The sequence below is a fragment of the Natrix helvetica genome (assembly GCF_964273705.1).
Source record: "Natrix helvetica genome assembly, chromosome: 8".
NCBI classification, from domain to species: domain Eukaryota; kingdom Metazoa; phylum Chordata; class Lepidosauria; order Squamata; family Natricidae; genus Natrix; species Natrix helvetica.
The window spans coordinates 1,391,098-1,409,999 of record NC_138559.1 but is presented as its reverse complement, the minus strand read 5'-3'; the positions used below and the strand labels follow the sequence as shown (position 1 = coordinate 1,409,999).

Here is an 18,902-nt window from a genome sequence, read left to right as displayed (position 1 = left end):
TGTTATATTTAGTTACGAAGGGGTGAGGTACCGTCTGAATACAATAGACAAAGCCAGAGACTTTTACTATGGAATACTTAAGAAAAATGCAACCCCCCCACGTACATCTACACCAACACCAGTAGATTTGGATGTCTTAGAGCAGAGGATGTTTGAGAAAGAGACAGAAGAACAAAGAATGCAGAAACAAAAAGAGAAGGAGGGGCAGGGTGTTGTAGGTGGAGTGGACCCCTCTGGATCTCTGTTGTGTTCCTTCTTGGAAGAAGGACCTTCTAAGTCTCTCACTGAAATGCCGATACTTAAACCTGTCGAACAACGTATTACTAGATCCACGACTAGACAAATGTTAGAATCTCACAAGCGCGTCGACCCTCAAACACAATGTGCTAAGAAAGAAGCTAAGAAGCAAACCGGAGCCATGGGAGGAGCAGGGCCGAAGATTAGTCTTGTGGAGAGAGATCTTCAGCAAATGCTTTCAGCGCTCCAGACCAGATCTAAAGATGCTTAAGCTATTATCTTGGAACGTGAATGGAATGAACTCCCCACAAAAAAGGAAAAAAATATTTTATTATTTGAAGCAATTTAATAATGATGTTGTTTGCCTTCAAGAGACTCATATTAGGCTGCAAGACCAGAAGTATTTAGTGAATTCAAAACTGGGAACATTTTATGCTGCCTCTGATTTGGTAAAGAAAAATGTGTGGTGATATATATAAATAAAAGATTTTCAACTAAAGTTATAGAGGCAGATGACGCTGGTAGATATATAGCAATTCAATTTGATACAGACTTTGGTTCCATTTTGGTGCTAGGAATATATGCTCCTAACCAACGCCAAGAAAGTTTTTATAAGATGCTCCATTTAAAAATTTTAGACTGGAACTTTAAGAGTATTCTAATAATGGGAGACTGGAATGGAGTGATTTCTCCAAAGATAGATAAGAGTACAAAGACGAAATTCACTACCAAATTACCAAAGGCTTTTTTTGATTTACAAGACAATTTGAAATTAAAAGATGTTTGGAGGACGCAACATCTAAATGAGATGGATTTTTCTTTCTACTCAGATAGACATAAATCCTTTTCAAGGATTGATTTCTTTTTGCTAACACCGGATTTACTTCCTAAAGCCAAGAAATCCAAGATTTTCGCCAGGACACTTAGCGATCATAGTCCGGTGTGGTTACAAATTGAATTAGGGATGAGGCCAAGAAGGTCTTGGAGAGTAAATGAAAATTTATTTAGATATGAAAAAAATGTTGATGAACTTAAAAAACACATGAAGGAATTTTTCAGTCTTAACATGAATAAGGGCACTCCCATTGAAATAGTTTGGGATGCAAGTAAAGCTTATATGCGTGGGGTCCTGATACATATGAACTTTAAACATAAACAAATTAGACAGAAAAGGAGAATGGAATTGGAAGATGAAATAAAACGCAAGGAACAGCTGCTTATAACAAACCCGAATGACCAGGCGCTCCAGATGGCGCTAAAGCTGTTGAAAGATCAATTTCAGATGCTTATAGCAGAACAAACAGCAACTAATTTACAATTTGCTAAACATAACACCTTTGCCAACGCTAATAAACCTGGTAGATGGTTAGCATATACTTTGAGAAGGAATATGAATGACAGAATTATTGATAAAATTGAGTTTCGAGGGAAGATGGTATATCAACAAGAGTTGATTAAAAAATCATTTGTGGACTATTATACTAAGCTATATGTACAGGATAATATACAGAACAAGTTAATAGATGATTTTTTGGAAGGAAAAAGGGTTGCCAAAATTTCTGTGCTTCAAAAGGCAAATTTGGAACGTCTTATAACCGCTGATGAGATCACTTTAGTTATAAATCAACTTAAATTAGCTAAGGCTCCAGGGACTGATGGTTTGACTGCAATGTATTATAAAACTTTACAACTGGAAATGATTGAATATCTTACACAACTATTTTGTAATATACAACAAGGAGGTAAAATACATCCCTCATGGAAAGCGGCTTTTATCTCATTGATACCTAAAGATAAAGAGGGCCCTAAGAAACCAGAGGATTACAGGCCGATATCTCTTCTGAACACAGATTATAAAATATTTGCTAAGGTACTAGCCAACAGATTGATGCCGGTTATTCAAGAGATTATTCATCATGATCAAGCAGGATTTATTGAAGGCAGACATATGAAGGAGAATGTAAGGCAACTCATAGATTTAATTGACTATCTTGATAAGAATAAGCAGATCTCTTCAGTGCTGGTTTTCTTGGATGCAGAGAAGGCCTTCGATCGAGTGAATTGGAACTTTCTAACCAAGACTTTGGAAAAGATGGATATGGGACCACGATTGCGGCAGGCGATTGGAGCAATTTATCAGCAACAAAATGCATAACTTATTATTAATGGAAATTTGTCAACAACTTTCGAGATACAAAAAGGCACAAGACAAGGTTGCCCATTATCCCCATTGTTATTTATTTTAACTTTGGAAGTCTTGTTGAACGCAATTCGGGACTCAAAATCCTTAGATGGCATAGCTATCAGGCAAAAGGAATACAGAACTAGAGCATTCGCCGATGATCTGGTTGTTACCCTTTCACATCCTTTGAAATCAATAATCCAGATGAAAAATATCATAATAGAATTTGGCATGGTGTCTGGGTTTAGACTAAATCAAAACAAAACGAAAATGATGGTTAAAAACATGACAGAGACTCAAAGAAAGAGACTTGTAAGTTTAGCTGGTTTTGAAATAGTTTCTAAAGTTAAATATTTAGGAATACAAATTTCAGAATCAAATACAAAACTTTTCTCAAATAACTATGAAGTGTTGTGGCAAAAGATACAGAAAGATCTTGAAGCGTGGAAAAAGTTACAATTGTCTTTGCTTGGAAGGATCTCAGCAATTAAAATGAACATTCTACCTAGATTTATCTTTCTATTCCAGATGATTCCGGTGCTTAAGTCAGATAAAACCTTGTTAAATTGGCAAACAACATTAAATAAATTTGTTTGGAAGGAGAAAAAACCGAGAGTAAAGATGAAGATTATGCAAGATACACGTGAAAGAGGCGGCCTCAGACTCCCAAACCTTCGATTATATTATGAAGCTGCGGTATTAACGCATGTAGCAGATTGGTTTGGGAAAACAAAAATGGAATTGCTGAATATAGAAGGCCATGATCTTGTTCTGGGATGGCATGCATATCTTTTTTATGAAGACAGGGTGGATAAAGTGTTTAACAACCATGTTCTCCAAAGTGCCTTGATGAGAATATGGAAGAAGCACCGGCCCAATTGGGATTATAAAATACCGCTTTGGTTGGATCTTGCAGACACCATGGGGATTATGAATATTAAGTCACTCGGGGGTTGTTTATATAAAGATGTGCTTAACGCTGATGGGGACGAATGGAAGTTAAAAACTTTGGAACAGCTGTTGGAAGAAGGAATTACTTTAAATTGGTTACATTACATACAGCTACAGAAGAGATGGGAAGAAGATCGTAGGGTCGGTTTTATGGATAAAGAAGTGGAACTGATTAAGCAGATAAAAGAGACTGGTCCAAAACAAGTTAAAAGAATATATAATGTACTGTTAGAAAGAGACTCAGAAAGTGAATTGGTTAAGGATTGTATGATTAAATGGGCTCAGAATTTTGGTGAAGTGGTTATGTTGGAAACGTGGGGGGAAAAAATATGGGTTCAGAATGTTAAATTTACACAGTCACAGAATTTAAGGGAGAATTTTTATAAAATGTTTTACAGATGGTATTTAGATCCTAAAAAATTATCATGCATGTACCCAAATGTTCAACCAAAATGTTGGAGATGCGGGTGTCTAGATGCTACCTTTTTTCATGTATGGTGGACTTGTAACAAGGTGAAAGCTTTTTGGATAAAAATATGGTGGGTTATGCAGAATGTATTTAAGAAAAGAATACAATTCACTCCGCAAATGTTTTTATTGGGTATAGCTAAGGATTTTACCAAAGGGGAAACAAAATTGGCCTTGTATATGGTCACAGCAGCTAGGTTGTTGATTGCGCAACATTGGAAAAAAGATTCAATGGATTCAGAAGGTGGCGGGGTTCGCTGAAATGGCAAAAATTTCAGCTTTCTTAAAAGCTCAGAAACAGGAGGATTACACACAGGAATGGGCAAAATGGATTGATTATATACAGAATAAATACCAGACTAGGAGTTATAATGTAGCCTTTAGGTAAGAATGTTTAGACCGATAGATGATCAGAGTAAATAGTATATGGGATGTTTGGAATTGTTAGAGTGGTATATAGCGGAAGTCAGGGGGGTGGGTTTGTGTGGGAGGTGGGGGAGGGTTAGGGTGGAGGGTGGGGCAATATATATGTATGAATAAATTAGAAGATGGGATTAACGAAACATTGTTATTTTAGGAGAAATTTATATTAAGAGTTATAGATGTTAAATTAGCTTAGAAAATGGGATCAATGTGTTATTATTAATCTAAGAGAAATTTATATTGTGTTTGTTGGGAGGAGAGGGGTTACGAGTAATCTATTTTAAGATGGGGGGAGAGGAGGGGGCAAAGTATTTGGTATAATATTTGAAAGTGAATTTTTGTGGGGGGGTTGGGGGGGTATAGCATTTGTATGAGATTTATATTGTATGGCGGGGGGGGAAAGGGGGAAAATTGTTTGTACAAAACTCTTTTAATTTAAAAAAAAAAAAAGAGTAGATGGTTTCCCTCCCTCAACTCCCTCCCTCCCTCCCTCCCTCCCTGCCCAGTTCTGCCAGGCTTCTCCCCCTTGCAACGTACGTGTATGGGAAGACCTGGAAGTTTGGATCAGTACCGGGGATTTCCCTCATAGTAGCCGTAATGTCAGCCGCCAGTTGCCTCATGACCTTCAGCGCTGCGGTGTGTTCCTGAGAGCTCCTCAGCGGGGTGTGGTAGGCCATGAACCGGGATGCTGTTGGAGGCAAGAGATGCCATGTTCTATCACCAGCCCAGCCTTCCCCCAGAAATCACAATCCCGCTTCCGAAATTAGGCGGGATGACCTGGAACTCCATTTCCTGCTGGCCCGCATAGGCAGCACCTTCCTTGGCTGGGTTCTACTCACCCAAGACCTGCCCATCAGACCCCAGGTGCACCGACGTGTCATAAGCCCCGAGACCCCTGTAGAAAGAGGAAGGGGTCAATGCACCAGGAAGGCGGATGTCCCTCTGGACAGCAAGGACAAGCAATAGAATCAGGCCCACAAGCGACATTTGTGGCACTCACCCCTTGGGGCACTTGAGGTTGGGCATGTCCTGGAGGAACCAGGGGAGAAATTTGTTGAACTCTTCTCTGTTTGGCCGGAGGATACCTTGGAAGCTGCCCATGCATTTGCTGAAAAAGCAGGCCACGGAGTCTACCAAGAAGAGACAAATTCTTGGACACTGCCCGGGGGCATTTTGCCACCTTCCCGAAGGCGAGGTGAACTTTTAGTTTGCCCAGCCCTGCCAGCTCCCCGCCGTCCCCGTGCAGAGTTCCTTACTGCTGGTTGAAGGACAGAACTTGCCCTTGTTAGGGCCAAATCTGTAAATGCGGCAACAACTGGATATGGGGTTCAACCAGTCGATGAAGTCATCTACCCAGGAGGAAGCAGGAATGGCCAGGTAGTACCTGAAAGCACAAAGAAAACTTAGGACTCAGGTCAGCCTTGGGGTCTCTTCTCCTAAGGAATGGAAAGCCACAACAGAAGCCTCAGCCAAGGATGGTGTCAACTCTCCGTGTTGTCATGGGGGGACAGAATGAGTGGGAGTGAGTGCATTCCACGCATACCGTCTGCTGGAATGGGATCTCAGATTACTGATGCCGGGCTGGGAGGGGTGTATCTATTGGGTAACGTGATTTATGACACCGACTGAGGGGAGGGAAGGAACAGGGATAAAGTTCAGAAGCAAATAAAACAAAGCAAAGATTTAACTGCGAACAAATCTTGCCTAATGAAGCGATTAATAAATCACTGGTTTTTGTATTAAAACATTGGATCGATTATTATGAATCAATTACAGCATCGTTAGGAAACTTGACAGACGGTTTTAAAAATCTTAGGTAGTGATTTCTTTTTTTTCCCATTCAAAGTTTTTTTTTATTTTTTAATACAAATTATACATATTATAAGAACAAAGAATTGTCTGGGTCTTTTCGTTTACATCCTCTCAATTCCATATTCCTTTTTACATCCTAGTTCTGTTTTCACTTTCGGCCAAATTATTCTCTTCCATTATTTTTCATCTTTATAGTTATTTTTTCTTAATAGATAAACAATATCTTCCGTTGCCCCTTCAAAGTTACACCCAATTTTCATTTCTCCATTGTTATATTTTGCTATAAACAGCATACATTCTCTAATTCAATTTAAACATAGAGAGCATTTCTTTCAATTTTTTTCTACCATGAACAACATACTATCATTTATTTATTTCTTAATTACTTACATCACAATAACAAGCTTACTACTATTCTCTTGAGTCTACCTAATGCAACTCTTTTTCCCTTTCTTCCTCTTTTAACTATTTTCTCTTGGGCTCTCAAAAATCCCAGTTTTAATTATTTTCCTTCTTCTCCCTTTGGTAGAGATTTCTGAGGTGCTTTGGGGTTTTAATTGATGCCCCTCCAGTCATGTTGGACAACCACAAACACAAGTTTGTGCAGCTTTCCATAGCTCTGTCTTCTTACAGGAACATGTTTAAAAGCCATGAGATAACCAAGGCTATTACTAATAGCTTCAAACCCCATGCGCATCTTTCATATGGAAAATTAAAATCAAAGGATATTTTTTTAATAGCGGGAAGACAAGTGCAATGCAAAGAATGTAATTTTGAGTTGAAAGCATCTTGAAAGTGGCTTACTTCTCAGGGAACTTGGTGGCCATTTGGATCTTCTGCATCATGGAGTTATCATTACACCCAGAACTGGAACAGATCCCGTTTATTCCCTGCACCGAGGAGTAATTGTAGCCACCGGTGGCAACAAAGAAGGTTGGGGGGCCCACCGTAAAATATTGGTTGAAAAATTGGAAGAACGTCACCATGTAGGAGTCCTGAAACAGCAAAGAAAAGCAAAGGGAAGTTTAGCCACCCTTTGCCCACCTAATGTGCCCTTATGGACCATCTAATCTGAACATTTTTAGGCTGGTCCAGAATGCCTGGAAGGGCTTCCTTTCCCCCCCATCAACCAGGAGAGAGTTTAGTTGACTGGTTCCACTGCCTGAATGAATATTTAAATGCACAAACATTCTATGTTTAGCTGGTGATTTGATTTGATTCATCATCATCATCATCGTTTAACACCCCATAATCCCTTGCATTATAGAGTCTGGGCAACTGAATGGAACTAGCAGAGTGTTTTACTGGCCAGATGCCCTTCCCTGTCGCCAATGCGGAGTTTTGTGCAGCAGATGTAGTCTCATTGTGCCAGGGGGAGAGAAATATCTGCCTCCACTTAGGATCGAACTCACAAGCCTATTGATTGTGAGGCAAGAGCTCCACCTCTAGGCCACCGCAGGACCTCTGGTGATTTGATTTGATTGGTTTCCTTCTGTACGGCTTCAACCGTCTCTAACTTAACTTTCTGCATCAGCCATAAAACCATCTCAGGTATTGTTGCTTAAATTGGTTCAGAAGGAAGGCCGATTTCGAGTGGTGAAATCTAATTCCCCCACCCCACTGGTTCTGTGGGCGTGGCTTGGGGGGGTCATGTGACTGGGTGGGCGTGGTCAAAATTTTCATTTTCAGCTTTTTAAAGCATTTTTAAAAGCTCATGCTTTAAAAAGCTTTTAAAAATAGCTTCGACGATTGTGTGGCTCACAGCTGTGCTGTGCGATCCTTGAAAGCTTTTTAAAAAAATAGTTTTTATTAAACATTTTAATCTTTAAAAACAGAAAGAAAAACACAAGAAAAAACAAAACATACATAACAATATAAAGTAATTATACAGCTTTTCCCCCCCTACCGATTCACAGAACCAAGGACAATCGTCCCTACCGGTTCGGCCAAACCGGGCCGAACCAGGAGGATTTCACCCCTGCCGATTTCCTCAGAACCGGCTTCCAACAGGGGCCGGGATGAAATGGGGCTCACTCCTGCTTCAGGATCAGCCACCACTGTCCTTTGCTCACCTGGGGTACTGCCAGTTCTTGCTCCAACCCCACTTCGATGTGAAATGTCAGGTAGATGCCGGCGCAGAAAAGCAGGGTGAAGAGCAGCACCTAGAGATGGGAGAAAGTGCAAGAAGGAAAGCTGGGAGGTGGCTCCCCCCCCTCGCCCCATTCTGCCCACAACCCCCAGATCCCTCTCCAAGCCAGCCCGCCCTGCTGGGGCACTCACCACCAGAACTCGGACAACGCTGCTGCCCAGCAAGAGTGGCGTGTAGATCTTGCGCATGAATGTGCGGAGAAGCCCATCGCGCGGCTTCACGGGCTCGCATTCGGGCACTCGGAGACAGCAGCAGAGATCCACCCGAGAGGCCTGCGGGCAGAGGGATGGAGAGCTCAGGGCTGGCTCTGCAGGAGAGACGTCCCCCTCTCCACCCCGCAGCCGCAGCTCAGCCCCCAGATGCCCTGCAACCGGCCTGACCTTCTGTCTGCGGATATCCAGGGACATCAACGCCACAAAGAGTGACATCTGGAGCAGGAAGGCGAAGAAGACGGCCAGGGCTGCCGAGAGGGCGAAGGTCTGGACAGCAGGCATGGGGGTCAGCGCCCCTAGGAAGCCAAAGGGAGGGATACAGTGGAAGGGGTCATCCATGGGGCTCAGGTTCAGTCAGGAGGCCCAGCGTTAAATGGAGACATTTAATTGTGCACATAGTTATCGTCAACACAATGAGCATGAACTCGGACAAACTCCAGGAGACAGGAGGCATGTCCATTGGGTTGCGAAGGCTGACAACAACAACAACAACAACAACAACAACAACAACAACAACTCAGCTTCAGTCTGGCTGGGTTTGCATAATTTGGCTAGTGAATTTTTTCCAGCGTATAATTCTAACCTCTTTCCTGGTTCACATAATAATGCTGAAATGCACCTTTTCTAGGGTTGGCATGCCACAGAAAGCATCCTCCCCATGCCCCCCTCCACTTTGCCTGCAGTGTCCCCACCCCAAAAGCCGGTCACGCCACCCGGGGCGGGGGGATGTCATTAGCCATCCAGGGGAAAGAACCTGTGGGTCAGGATGTGGGAAGAGCCGCCTGACCTTCCCGCTTGCCTCCAGCTTCACTCACCCAGGAAGAAGCAGATGACTTCGGAGACGCTGCACAGGAGCATGCTGGGGGCAACGTTGCCCAAAGTGCGCCCCAGGTGCTGCTCCGGGGTTTCCCCAGGTGCCGGCTGGGATTGCTGCAATGGGAGAGCAGGGGTGGCTGAGAGATGGGGCTGGCCATAGCAGGGAGGCTGCCTAGGGGGCCACTCCAGTCTCAGCTGGGCAACACACAAACACACACACACACACACACACACACACACACACACACAGAGACATTTTAGTCCGGTCTAACAAGAGTGGAATCTTTGGCTTGTTCTGAGCCCCTCCCCCTCTCGGGGGATGGGGAGGCCTTCGCACCTGGTGTCCCAACACAAAGATGAAGATGTTATCAGCACCGACCGCCAACACCAGGAAGGGCACCACTTCAATAATGATGAGGGACGAGGGCAGCCCTACGAAGCTGTAGAAGCCCAAAGACGACAGCACGGCCCCCAGGACCACCACGATGCCGCCCAGCGCAAGAGACAGCTTGGCCTCCACCTGAAAAGGAGAAGGTGAAGGGAAGCCCCAGCCCCAGCAGACCTGCCTTCTCCTCCCTGGGGTGCATAAGTGGACAATGAGGAGGGAAATGCCCAAGGGGTCCCCACAGGTTGAGGAAGCAACACGCAGGATAAACCCTCCCTCCCCTTCCTGGGGTCAGGGGGAAGCCCCTTTTCAGCCTGCCTAGTTGTTCTAAGGCTGCTTTAGCAGAACCTTGGAAGCCCGGAAGACTTCCTGCCTCCACTTTTAACCACATTAGGCAGGTCCTTCCCAGGGGTCGGTTGCTGCGAGTGCTACTGCCGGTTTGCTTTGCAAGCACATTGTGTGCATGCGCACTGCACACTGCTTGCACATGCACAGTTGCCTGTAAACTGCTCTGCACATGCGCAGCGCATAAAACGTGACTAAAAATCATGATGGCAAAGGTATGGGTGACTAGGGCCAGCCTGCCGTCCCTACTGGTTCGGCGACCCATGCCAATTTCCACTGAACCGGTGCAAACCAGTAGCAACCCACCTCTGGTCCTTCCTAGGTTTCTTGCTCTGACCGTTAAGCCCCTGGGGGCTTCTCTGTCTCTGGTCTGATTGTTCCCTGGACAGCATCTCTTTCCTTTCTCCCCCCCCCCTAAGGTCAGCCACACATTCCGTTACACCCCACCTTCCCTGCTCAAGAGAGGAGAGAGGAAGGAATCCCATCCCTTCTCACTGTTGGCTTTGAACATGGCTACTCTGCCCAGGATGGGCAGCCATGGGCATCATTATTAAAAGTTTCCCTCTCTGCTTTTCTCTCGGCAGACACGTCTTGGTGAGACCAGCTCAGCTATCCATCCAACCGTTTTGCCCTGATCTGGAGGAAGTTCTAAGTGGCTGCAAGTCGTTCTTGGTATTCCTTGAAATGGGGCCAGCCTTCCCTCCTGTCAGACCCACAAGGTGGATGGAAGACTAGAACTCATAGCAGGATCTCGCTTGTTGTCTGTCTGCCTTTCCGTCCTACCAGTATGTTCCTGCAGCTGGAGTATTCTCCCAGGGCCACCGTGATGTATATGAAGATCACCAGGTAGCTGATAGCAAAGATGGGGAGGTCCTCCCAGGTGGTTCTGCTGACCTCGTCCTCCAGGGAGCGCTGCAGTTGCGGGAAAAGAAGGAGAATTGAACTGGCTCCAGCGGGAAAATCAGATAGCGATAGACCAAGCCAGCTCAGCATTTGTAACTTTACACGTCCATTTTTGGCTTTTCTTATCCTCCTTGTTAGTTCTGAATAAATGAAAACCAACTGCGCAATTATTGTGAAAGGTGGAGGCAGGAAAACTGGAGGCTCTGTTCCATTAACCCTGCCCTGCGTGCAACAGACACGGGTTGTTTAAAAGTTGGCTATGAGCAAGTGAAGCGGGAATCTTCAGGACTTCCAAAAATGCAGCTATTTATAAAGTTTATGAAGTTATTCCCTTAAGTATTGTTTTTAATGTGCAGAGTTTTATCATTTCATTGTAGTTTTTATGCTGTTTTTATTTTTGATTGGGAACTGCACAGTGTTGGCCATAAGGTGGGCAGCTACGTAGGTAAAGGGAAAGGCTCCCCTCGCACATCTGTGCCAGTCGTTCCTAACTCGGGGGGGAGGGGCGGTGCTAATCTCTGTTTCAAAGCCGAAGAGCCAGCGCTCTCCGAAGATGTCTCTGTGGTCATGTGGCCAGCAAGACTAAACACCGAAGGCGCACGGAACACTGTTTCCTTCCCACCAAAGGTGGTTCCTATTTTTCTACTTGCATTTTTTACGTGCTTTCGAACTGCTAGGTTGGAGGAAGCTGGGACAAGTCACGGGAGCTCACTCCATGATGCGGCGCTAGGGATTCGAACCGCCAAGTTTTCTGATCAACAAGCTCAGCATCTTAGCCACTGAGCCACTGCGTCCACCGGCAACTACATAAATGGTTTAAATAAAAGCCCAGATAACGTATAAGTGTCTTTCCCAAGGACTTCTACTGTATTCAGAACCTGGAATTATGCCAGCACTTAGACACTTTTCACCCAACTCTCCGTTACTGGGTTCCCAGGGCTGAAAACAGCCTAGTCCACATGAAGGCTGCCTGGCCCTACAGCTGGATTCGGTCTCCCAAGCAGGAGAGGGACAGGGGCACTCATACCTCTGCCATGTAGGCAATGGCGTATTTCTCGGAGTGGTTTTTCTGAAATTCCTGTACCACCTCCAGGAAATGCTTCTCCCACAAAAGCGCATAGTCAGAACGGGGGTCGCTGGGGAGAAAGTTGTTCAAGTTGAAGGTGAGGATGAGCGCTGCTGCTTCGGAGTATTCCAGCCCTGTCAATCACAGAGAAAAGTCACCAAAATGCCGGAGAGGCAGGCAGGACCTTCTAGCTTCCAACAGAGTCCCCAGGCCAGTGGGGACAGGGCCCAGTCACCCCCGGAGGAAGCCCAACGAGGCCCAAATCAGGCCCCGGGCTCTCGCTGATCCTGTTGGAAAACAGCTAGTGGGAAATACGTGGATCAGATAATTCCAGACTTCCATTTCTCATCAGAATAAGGGAGGGAGATTCCAGACTTCCATTTCTCATCAAACTCAGCCCCGATTCTAAAAAAGCCTTTCAGGATTCTAATTAGAGAATGGTTCACACAAAAAGGCCTCATAGCCTTCAGTGGTTCAGCTCAGAACTAGTGAGGGACCACAAACCTCACACCCTGCCACAGAATACAACAGTCGCTGTGTGATCCATGTGCAAACTTTAAAACCACTTTCTCTTATTTCTGCTTCTTCTCATTTTCCTCCCTGCCCAAATGCAACAAAATACACCAAAACAGGCCTTCCTTCTTTTTCTGCTTGACCACTTGCCTCATAGTCCTCTGTCTTTGCTGCCCATCCTGTCCAGGGTTTATATTTTTAGACAAATTTGCTTTGCCCTGAATCTTAAACATTAAGATTTGTTCCTGAGCTGCTGATAAATCTTTTCTCCATCTCTGCGGCTAATATATTGCAAGCTTGTGGCACTTATTTCTGCCTGAGATTCATTGCAACCTGATAAAATTCTCCAGCTGAGCATGAATGCTCCTTTCTTTCTACACATATACTTTCGAGAAAGCCATTTCTCTTTTCTCCCGTTGCTGCACATGTTTCCATATGTGGCTGCCCGTTGGGTTCTTTCTCACAGCCGTGTTCAATGTACATTGTGAAAAGCAGGTGGGCACCAGCTGCACTGCCCTTTCAACTGAGCATCACTGCACCTTGACAAAACAGTCCTCTGGTGCTGTCTGGACCTACCATAACAGTGGTGGGATTGGAGGGTTTTGTCCCACCTCTCCCAGGTAAACCAGAGAGGAAATGCATCAGAGTTCGCCAAATTCCTGGGATGAATGAAATGTGGGGAACTTTGATAGAAGAACACGAATGCAATAAATACAACAAAACGATGTTCAGGTAGAGATCCATGCAGCAATTGAAGGTCCTCATTTCTCAATCCTCTTCCACACTACCAAAGGTCTCACCAAGAGCCCTTTGGCCAAAGTCCCAGGAAAGTCTGGACAAGAAGATGCTCCCAAATCTCCTTCTGCCTCACCTTATGCTTTCTCTCTTTTTTTAAAGCAAAGATGTGATTTTAGCTTACAGTATGTGCCAAGATTTTGAGGATCATCCTGAACCGAGAGTCATAGAAGCACACCTTTGTATGTATTTCCGCAGTTATAGATATCGGAATTCCAATCTATAGAAGGCATAGCTGAGAACTCAAGAAACAGAAACATAGCCTGAAAGCATTGCCAGTTCAAGGCAATCGACTGCATGGAATACCAGGATTATCAATGCTTGCCATTCTACATTGCAGCTGACCTCACTCGCTTCTTCCCCTGACTCAACCGGGTCAGTCCCATTGAGAATGACATGAAAGAGACGGCCGTTGCGGTCTGAACTTAGCACCTGGGAGGGAGTAATAGCACCTCCTACCTGGGTAACCTCCTACAGCCAGGAAGGGGAACACGGGCGCTCCGTAGTCTGCCATACAGCTCAGCTTGAGCTCCGTGATATCTTGGAAAGAGGTTGGAGAGCTATGGGAAGAGCAAAGAAGAGAAGAACACACATTTTAATATGGAGGTGTGGGGGTGTGGAAGAAGGGAAGAACTTTCCCCTGCAGATGTGGGAGAAAGAACAGCCCTGATCCCTCAAGGCAAGAGGCGGCCTTTAACCGAGAAAACAACTTGCCTTACCTGTAACGCCTGCAATGACTCTCTGCAGGCTTCAAACAAGGAAGTGGAGGGGAGGTAGAAGAGGCAGGGCCAGCCAGTGATGGGGTGCTTATTGGCCAGGCTCCCCATATTGTCAGTTGCAAAGTCCCCCCAAAAGGTGGGCAGCAGCCGGTCACCTTCCGTCCTGCAGGACGCAACTTACGCTGTGCCCCTCATCTCCCTCCCTCAATTTTGGCTAAGGTTGGGAGATGCCAACAGGAGGTGGGTGGAGGGACAGCCAGCCAGCTTAAAAGAGTCCATACCATCCCTACCCTGGTGCCATGCCTGGAGTGGCATAGGGCCAAGGAAGCATGCAAGGGGCACACTCCCCAAAGCAGACAAGGCCGACTGTTGGGGCACAAGAGGTAACGGCAGCAGGACTGGCACTGAAGGTGGCAACTTTAAACTGGCTTGCTTGTGCCAGTTCAGAGATGGGTGGGAAAGATAAATGAATGGATGGCGAGGAAAAGGAAAGGATGCAGTGGTGGGTTGCTAGCCAGTTTACTACCGGTGCGCTTGTGCTTGTGCACATCCGGGCGGGTGGGCCGAACCGGGAGCAACCCACCTCTGAAACGATGCCACCAAAATGGGGCACCAGGGTTTCCTTCCACAGGCTGCCCTTCTTAGCAAGGATGGGTCTGCCCCCCTCCCGCTTGGAAGGCGGCTTCCCAACACACACACTCACTGGATGCAGTAGAGGAAGTGGTCTCTCCAGTCGACGGTGCCGTTCTCCTTCCCCAACGTCTGCTTGGCTGTCGCATTCAGGTGCGTGCGATTGTTCTGGAAGAACTGCAGGAGGCTGTTGACACAGCAGTCCGAGAGACTGGGGTTCTGGGGGTTCAGGGGGCTGTAGCAAACGTCCTGCAAGGCGACCCACCTTTGATGCTTTTTAGACCAGATCTCCAGCTCCTGCAGCTTGGTCTGCAAGTCCAGCAGGTCCAAGAGGACCTCTTTGGAGAGGACTCCGCTGAAGTTCTTCTCCCCCCAAAAGAGGGAATCGTAAACGTGGCTGGAGGAGTTCTTGGCTGTCAGGATGATTTGGTTGGTCCGGAGGAAGGGCCCAAAGTGCTTCTCGTAGAGGGCTTTCTCCTGCCGGGCCTGGCTGTCTGGGGAGGCCCAGAGCTCCAGAGGGTCGGTGGTCAGCTCCATCCACATAATTCCACTGGAAAGTCCTGCCACGATGGCTAGAGACACGATGATGACTTTGATGGGGTTGGAGGCCACCCACCTGCCCCATCTGCTGAAGGCCTTCACCAGGAAGTCATACATGGCTTGACTTGCCTTCTCAGAGGCAGACAGCTTCACCACGGCCTCTTCTCTGCTGGGAGCCTTTTGCTTCTTGGACGAGGAGCATCTTTGCCACAGCAGCCAGGACATAAACAACAGCGCAAGAACTGCAAAGAGAACGATGGAGACAAACAGGATCCCGTCCATGCTCCCCACTTTGAAGGGCTGATTTTTGGAAGGAGGAAGCTGGATGGCCGGACACGACTGTTCGCAGTCAGGGCAGGAGCACTTGGAGCTGTTGTTTACAGCCTCGCTGCATTTCCAGACTGTTTTATTGAGTGGCACAAGGTTTTCCCCCTCAGCGGTCCAGTCCTCTGATTTCAGGAGGTAGGAGATGGCCAAGGGGGCCAGCCCATTGCTGGGGTTGCCTTGGAAATCTAGCCAGCGCTGGGTGTTGCACGCAGCCGACCCGTACTTGCCGCACATGACGCTCAAGACATAATCTCCGGTGGCCGGCAACCTGACCCCCTTGCACGACTGGAAGACTCCCTCGGCAAACTGCTGGCTGTAGTAAGCCTGGAACTCCAGCACGCCCCTCACGGGGACGTTGAGGATGGTGTGGTTGAAGTAGCGGGTGACGTTGATGAAGAGGCTCTGATCTGGGCTGCAGATGTTCTGGCAGTGGATGTTGGAGAAGTTCTCCGTGCAGGCTGGGCAGCGGGACAGCACAGTCTGGCTCAGCGCGAAGCTGTCCCGCATGGAGTTTAGCTGCTCTAGCGAGCAGCAGCCGTAGGTACTGCTGTCTCCCTTGAAGAGCATCGGGCAGATCTTCTTGAAGAGGTTGAGGTGGGAGCCCTTGAGTAGCCGGGCCGGGGTGTTGGAAAGGCAGGGCACTCTGTGCTGGATGAGTCCACCTCCAATTTCAGGATTCCGGCCACAGTCACCGTAGAAGGCGCAGTATCCTGCCTGATGGGTTTCGGTCAAAGCGGCAGCCTAGAAAGCCGAGACCCCAGAGAGGCAGGGAAAGCTGGTTAACCCCCATTGCCGTTGAGGGGGGGCATATCTGCGCAGGTGGGAGGGGCTGGGCAAGAGGCCAAGAACAGACCCCCCCCTGCCCCAATTGGTTGCAATTGGAACTGAAGAGAAGGCTGCAGACACAACTGGACTGGGATCAAAGCAAGAACTTTCCCCCCTTAGCATAAATGGCTTCTTCCTCTTCAGAAGTTCAACAATTAAAAAATGGAGCCCATTGAGTGTCAGTCAGGGATGTTTGGATAAGTCCTAGAACGAGGGGTTGCTGTCTTTCATTTCCCCCTCCCCAGACCACCTTCTTCTGCTCACAACTAAGGAAGAATCAGAACATGGAGCCCCTTTTCACACTGCATTAGCTTCCAAGGGAGGGAGGGAGGGAGGGAGGGCAACCCCCAGACCAGGGTTGGAGGCAGCTTCCCAAATCCTCATTTTGTTGTCCTTGGAACCATCTCTAAATATCACAACTGAAAATTGATTTCCTGGCATTTTGAGGCGGAAACGTTTGTTTATTAAATGTATATATCCCATGAGATTTATATAATCTCATGGGATTAGCTTTAAATAGAAATGTGACATTTGAAAAGCAAATTTCCTCAATTTGCCACCAAAGTAGCCCCAAGTATTAGTCTCCACATCTTTTTTACAGTTTTGGTTGCCACGATGTAAAAAAGATGTGGAGACTCTAGAAAGAGTGAAGAAAAGAGCAACAAAGATGATTAGGGGACTGGAGGCTAAAACATGAAGAACGGTTGCAGGAACTGGGTATGTCTAGTCTGATTAAAGGACTAGGGGGACATGATACCAGTGTTCTGATATCTCAGGGGTTGCCCCAAAGAAGAGGGAGTCAAACTATTCTCCAAAGCACCTGAGGGTAGAACAAGAAGCAATGGATGGAAACTAATCAAGGAGAGAAGAAGCTTAGAACTGAGGAGAAACTTCCTGACAGAACAATTAATCAGTGAAACAGAAGTTGCCTCCAGAAGTTGTGAACGCCCCAACACTGGAAGTTTTAAAGAAGATGTTGGATAACTGTTTGTCTGAAGTTGTGTAGGTTTTCCTGCCTAGGCAGGGGGTTGGACTAGAAGACCTCCAAGGTCCCATCCAACTCTGTTATTCTATTCTATTCTATACCCCCCCCCCCCATGTTAACCTCTGACAGAGGTGCGCCTATTCTCTCCTATTCTAAGGGAAAAGCAGAGAGTGGCCACCTATCCAGTTAAGAGAACATCCGTCATAGAATCAGGTCATGCCCTGTTCCCACCCAGAGTGCCAGGCAGCTGTGCCCTTTAGAAGCCAAGCTGGAAATGTTTCTCATTTCTCCGGTCTTTGCGTTCCCAGAAATGAGAAGCAGGCCAAGCTTTGTCTCTTCATCCCGGGACGCCAGTCTCCAATACTTAGTTCTTGCTTACTAAGACCTTTAGCCTCCCATCTTCTGGAGACTGGCCGTAAAAGGCTAGCCTCGTAACTTGAAAAGCTTGCCTGTCGACTGGGCAATCTGGGGACAATCGCCTCTGGGATGAACTTAAACTTTTCTGTTTGTGTACACATCTCCAGTTGCCCCAAACTGCCGATCTCTGTTTAGGGAAGCCTTAAAGTAGGAAGCGGTGCTTTGCAGATCAACTGACCCTGATTGAAGTCTCCCTCCCTTCCAAGGGCTGAGAGGGGGATCAGGCCTTATAGCCGGGGGCACCAGGTCCCTCAAAAGCACGCCACTAAACCCCTCCAACCCACAGCCTCCGCTGCTGCCATCATCACTGCTCACCCACCTTGGTCCTCAGGTCCAGGCTGGTGCTGAGCACCAGTACGGCAAGCAAGCCCCCCCGCAGCATCCTGGCAAGTCTGGGCCACCGGCAAGGATCCTCGGAGAAAAGGCAGTGCCAAGGCACACACTCGCTCTTCATTCACTCTCCCGATATCACACACCAATCAGACTGCACCCACACCCTATTCTGGTTTATCATTTACTGGGAGATAGCATTCTTGCCATGCTGGCTTATTCCCCACCTACCTGTTCCCCCACCCCACCCCTGGCTTATTTGGAATCTTGGTTTTGACCCAGCTGGGAAACTGAGGCCCGCCTTACCAGCAAGCATTGCTCTGAGCGAGAGAAGGGATGGATAGCGGCAGTTGCCTTAAGCCTACTAGCCAGATACCTGAGGTTTATAATCTTATACCAGGCTTTCTTCCTATAGATATAATTGAGATATATAAAAATACCACTTTATAATGCCTTGGGAAGGCCACACTTGGAATACTGCATTCAGTTCTGGTCGCCACGATGTAAAAAAGATGTGGAGACTCTAGAAAGAGTGCAGAGAAGAGCAACAAAGATGATTAGGGGACTGGAGACTAAAACATATGAAGAACGGTTGCAGGAACTGGATATGTCTAGTTTAATGAAAAGAAGGACTAGGGGAGACATGATAGCAGTGTTCCAATATCTCAGGGGTTGCCACAAAGAAGGGGGAGTCAAACTATTCTCCAAGGCACCTGAGGGTAGAACAAGAAGCAATGGGTGGAAACTAATCAAGGAGAGAAGCAACTTAGAACTGAGAAATTTCCTGACAGTTAAAACAATTAATCAGTGGAACAACTTGTCTCCAGAAGTTGTAAATGCTCCAACACTGGAAGTTTTAAAGATGATGTTGG

The 18,902-nt window shown here is 46.6% G+C and overlaps 1 protein-coding gene across 1 annotated transcript in view; it reads right to left on the bottom strand.

Annotated features, from left to right (window-relative positions):
- The window catches only part of NPC1L1 (NPC1 like intracellular cholesterol transporter 1), a gene marked incomplete at its 5' end in the record, with an annotated part of 24,443 nt that extends 6,361 nt beyond the window's left edge, over window positions 1-18,082 (bottom strand). Inside the window, 15 exons of the mRNA XM_081960700.1 lie at window positions 4,799-4,949; window positions 5,101-5,156; window positions 5,262-5,391; window positions 5,518-5,645; window positions 6,878-7,068; window positions 8,146-8,235; window positions 8,354-8,494; window positions 8,603-8,730; window positions 9,250-9,364; window positions 9,588-9,770; window positions 10,764-10,892; window positions 11,911-12,083; window positions 13,717-13,817; window positions 14,680-16,214; window positions 18,020-18,082. Of these exons, the coding sequence (XP_081816826.1) occupies window positions 4,799-4,949; window positions 5,101-5,156; window positions 5,262-5,391; window positions 5,518-5,645; window positions 6,878-7,068; window positions 8,146-8,235; window positions 8,354-8,494; window positions 8,603-8,730; window positions 9,250-9,364; window positions 9,588-9,770; window positions 10,764-10,892; window positions 11,911-12,083; window positions 13,717-13,817; window positions 14,680-16,214; window positions 18,020-18,082 (3,314 nt within the window). The remainder of the gene's footprint in view (window positions 1-4,798; window positions 4,950-5,100; window positions 5,157-5,261; window positions 5,392-5,517; window positions 5,646-6,877; window positions 7,069-8,145; window positions 8,236-8,353; window positions 8,495-8,602; window positions 8,731-9,249; window positions 9,365-9,587; window positions 9,771-10,763; window positions 10,893-11,910; window positions 12,084-13,716; window positions 13,818-14,679; window positions 16,215-18,019) is intronic.
- Window positions 18,083-18,902: the final 820 nt, after the last annotated feature.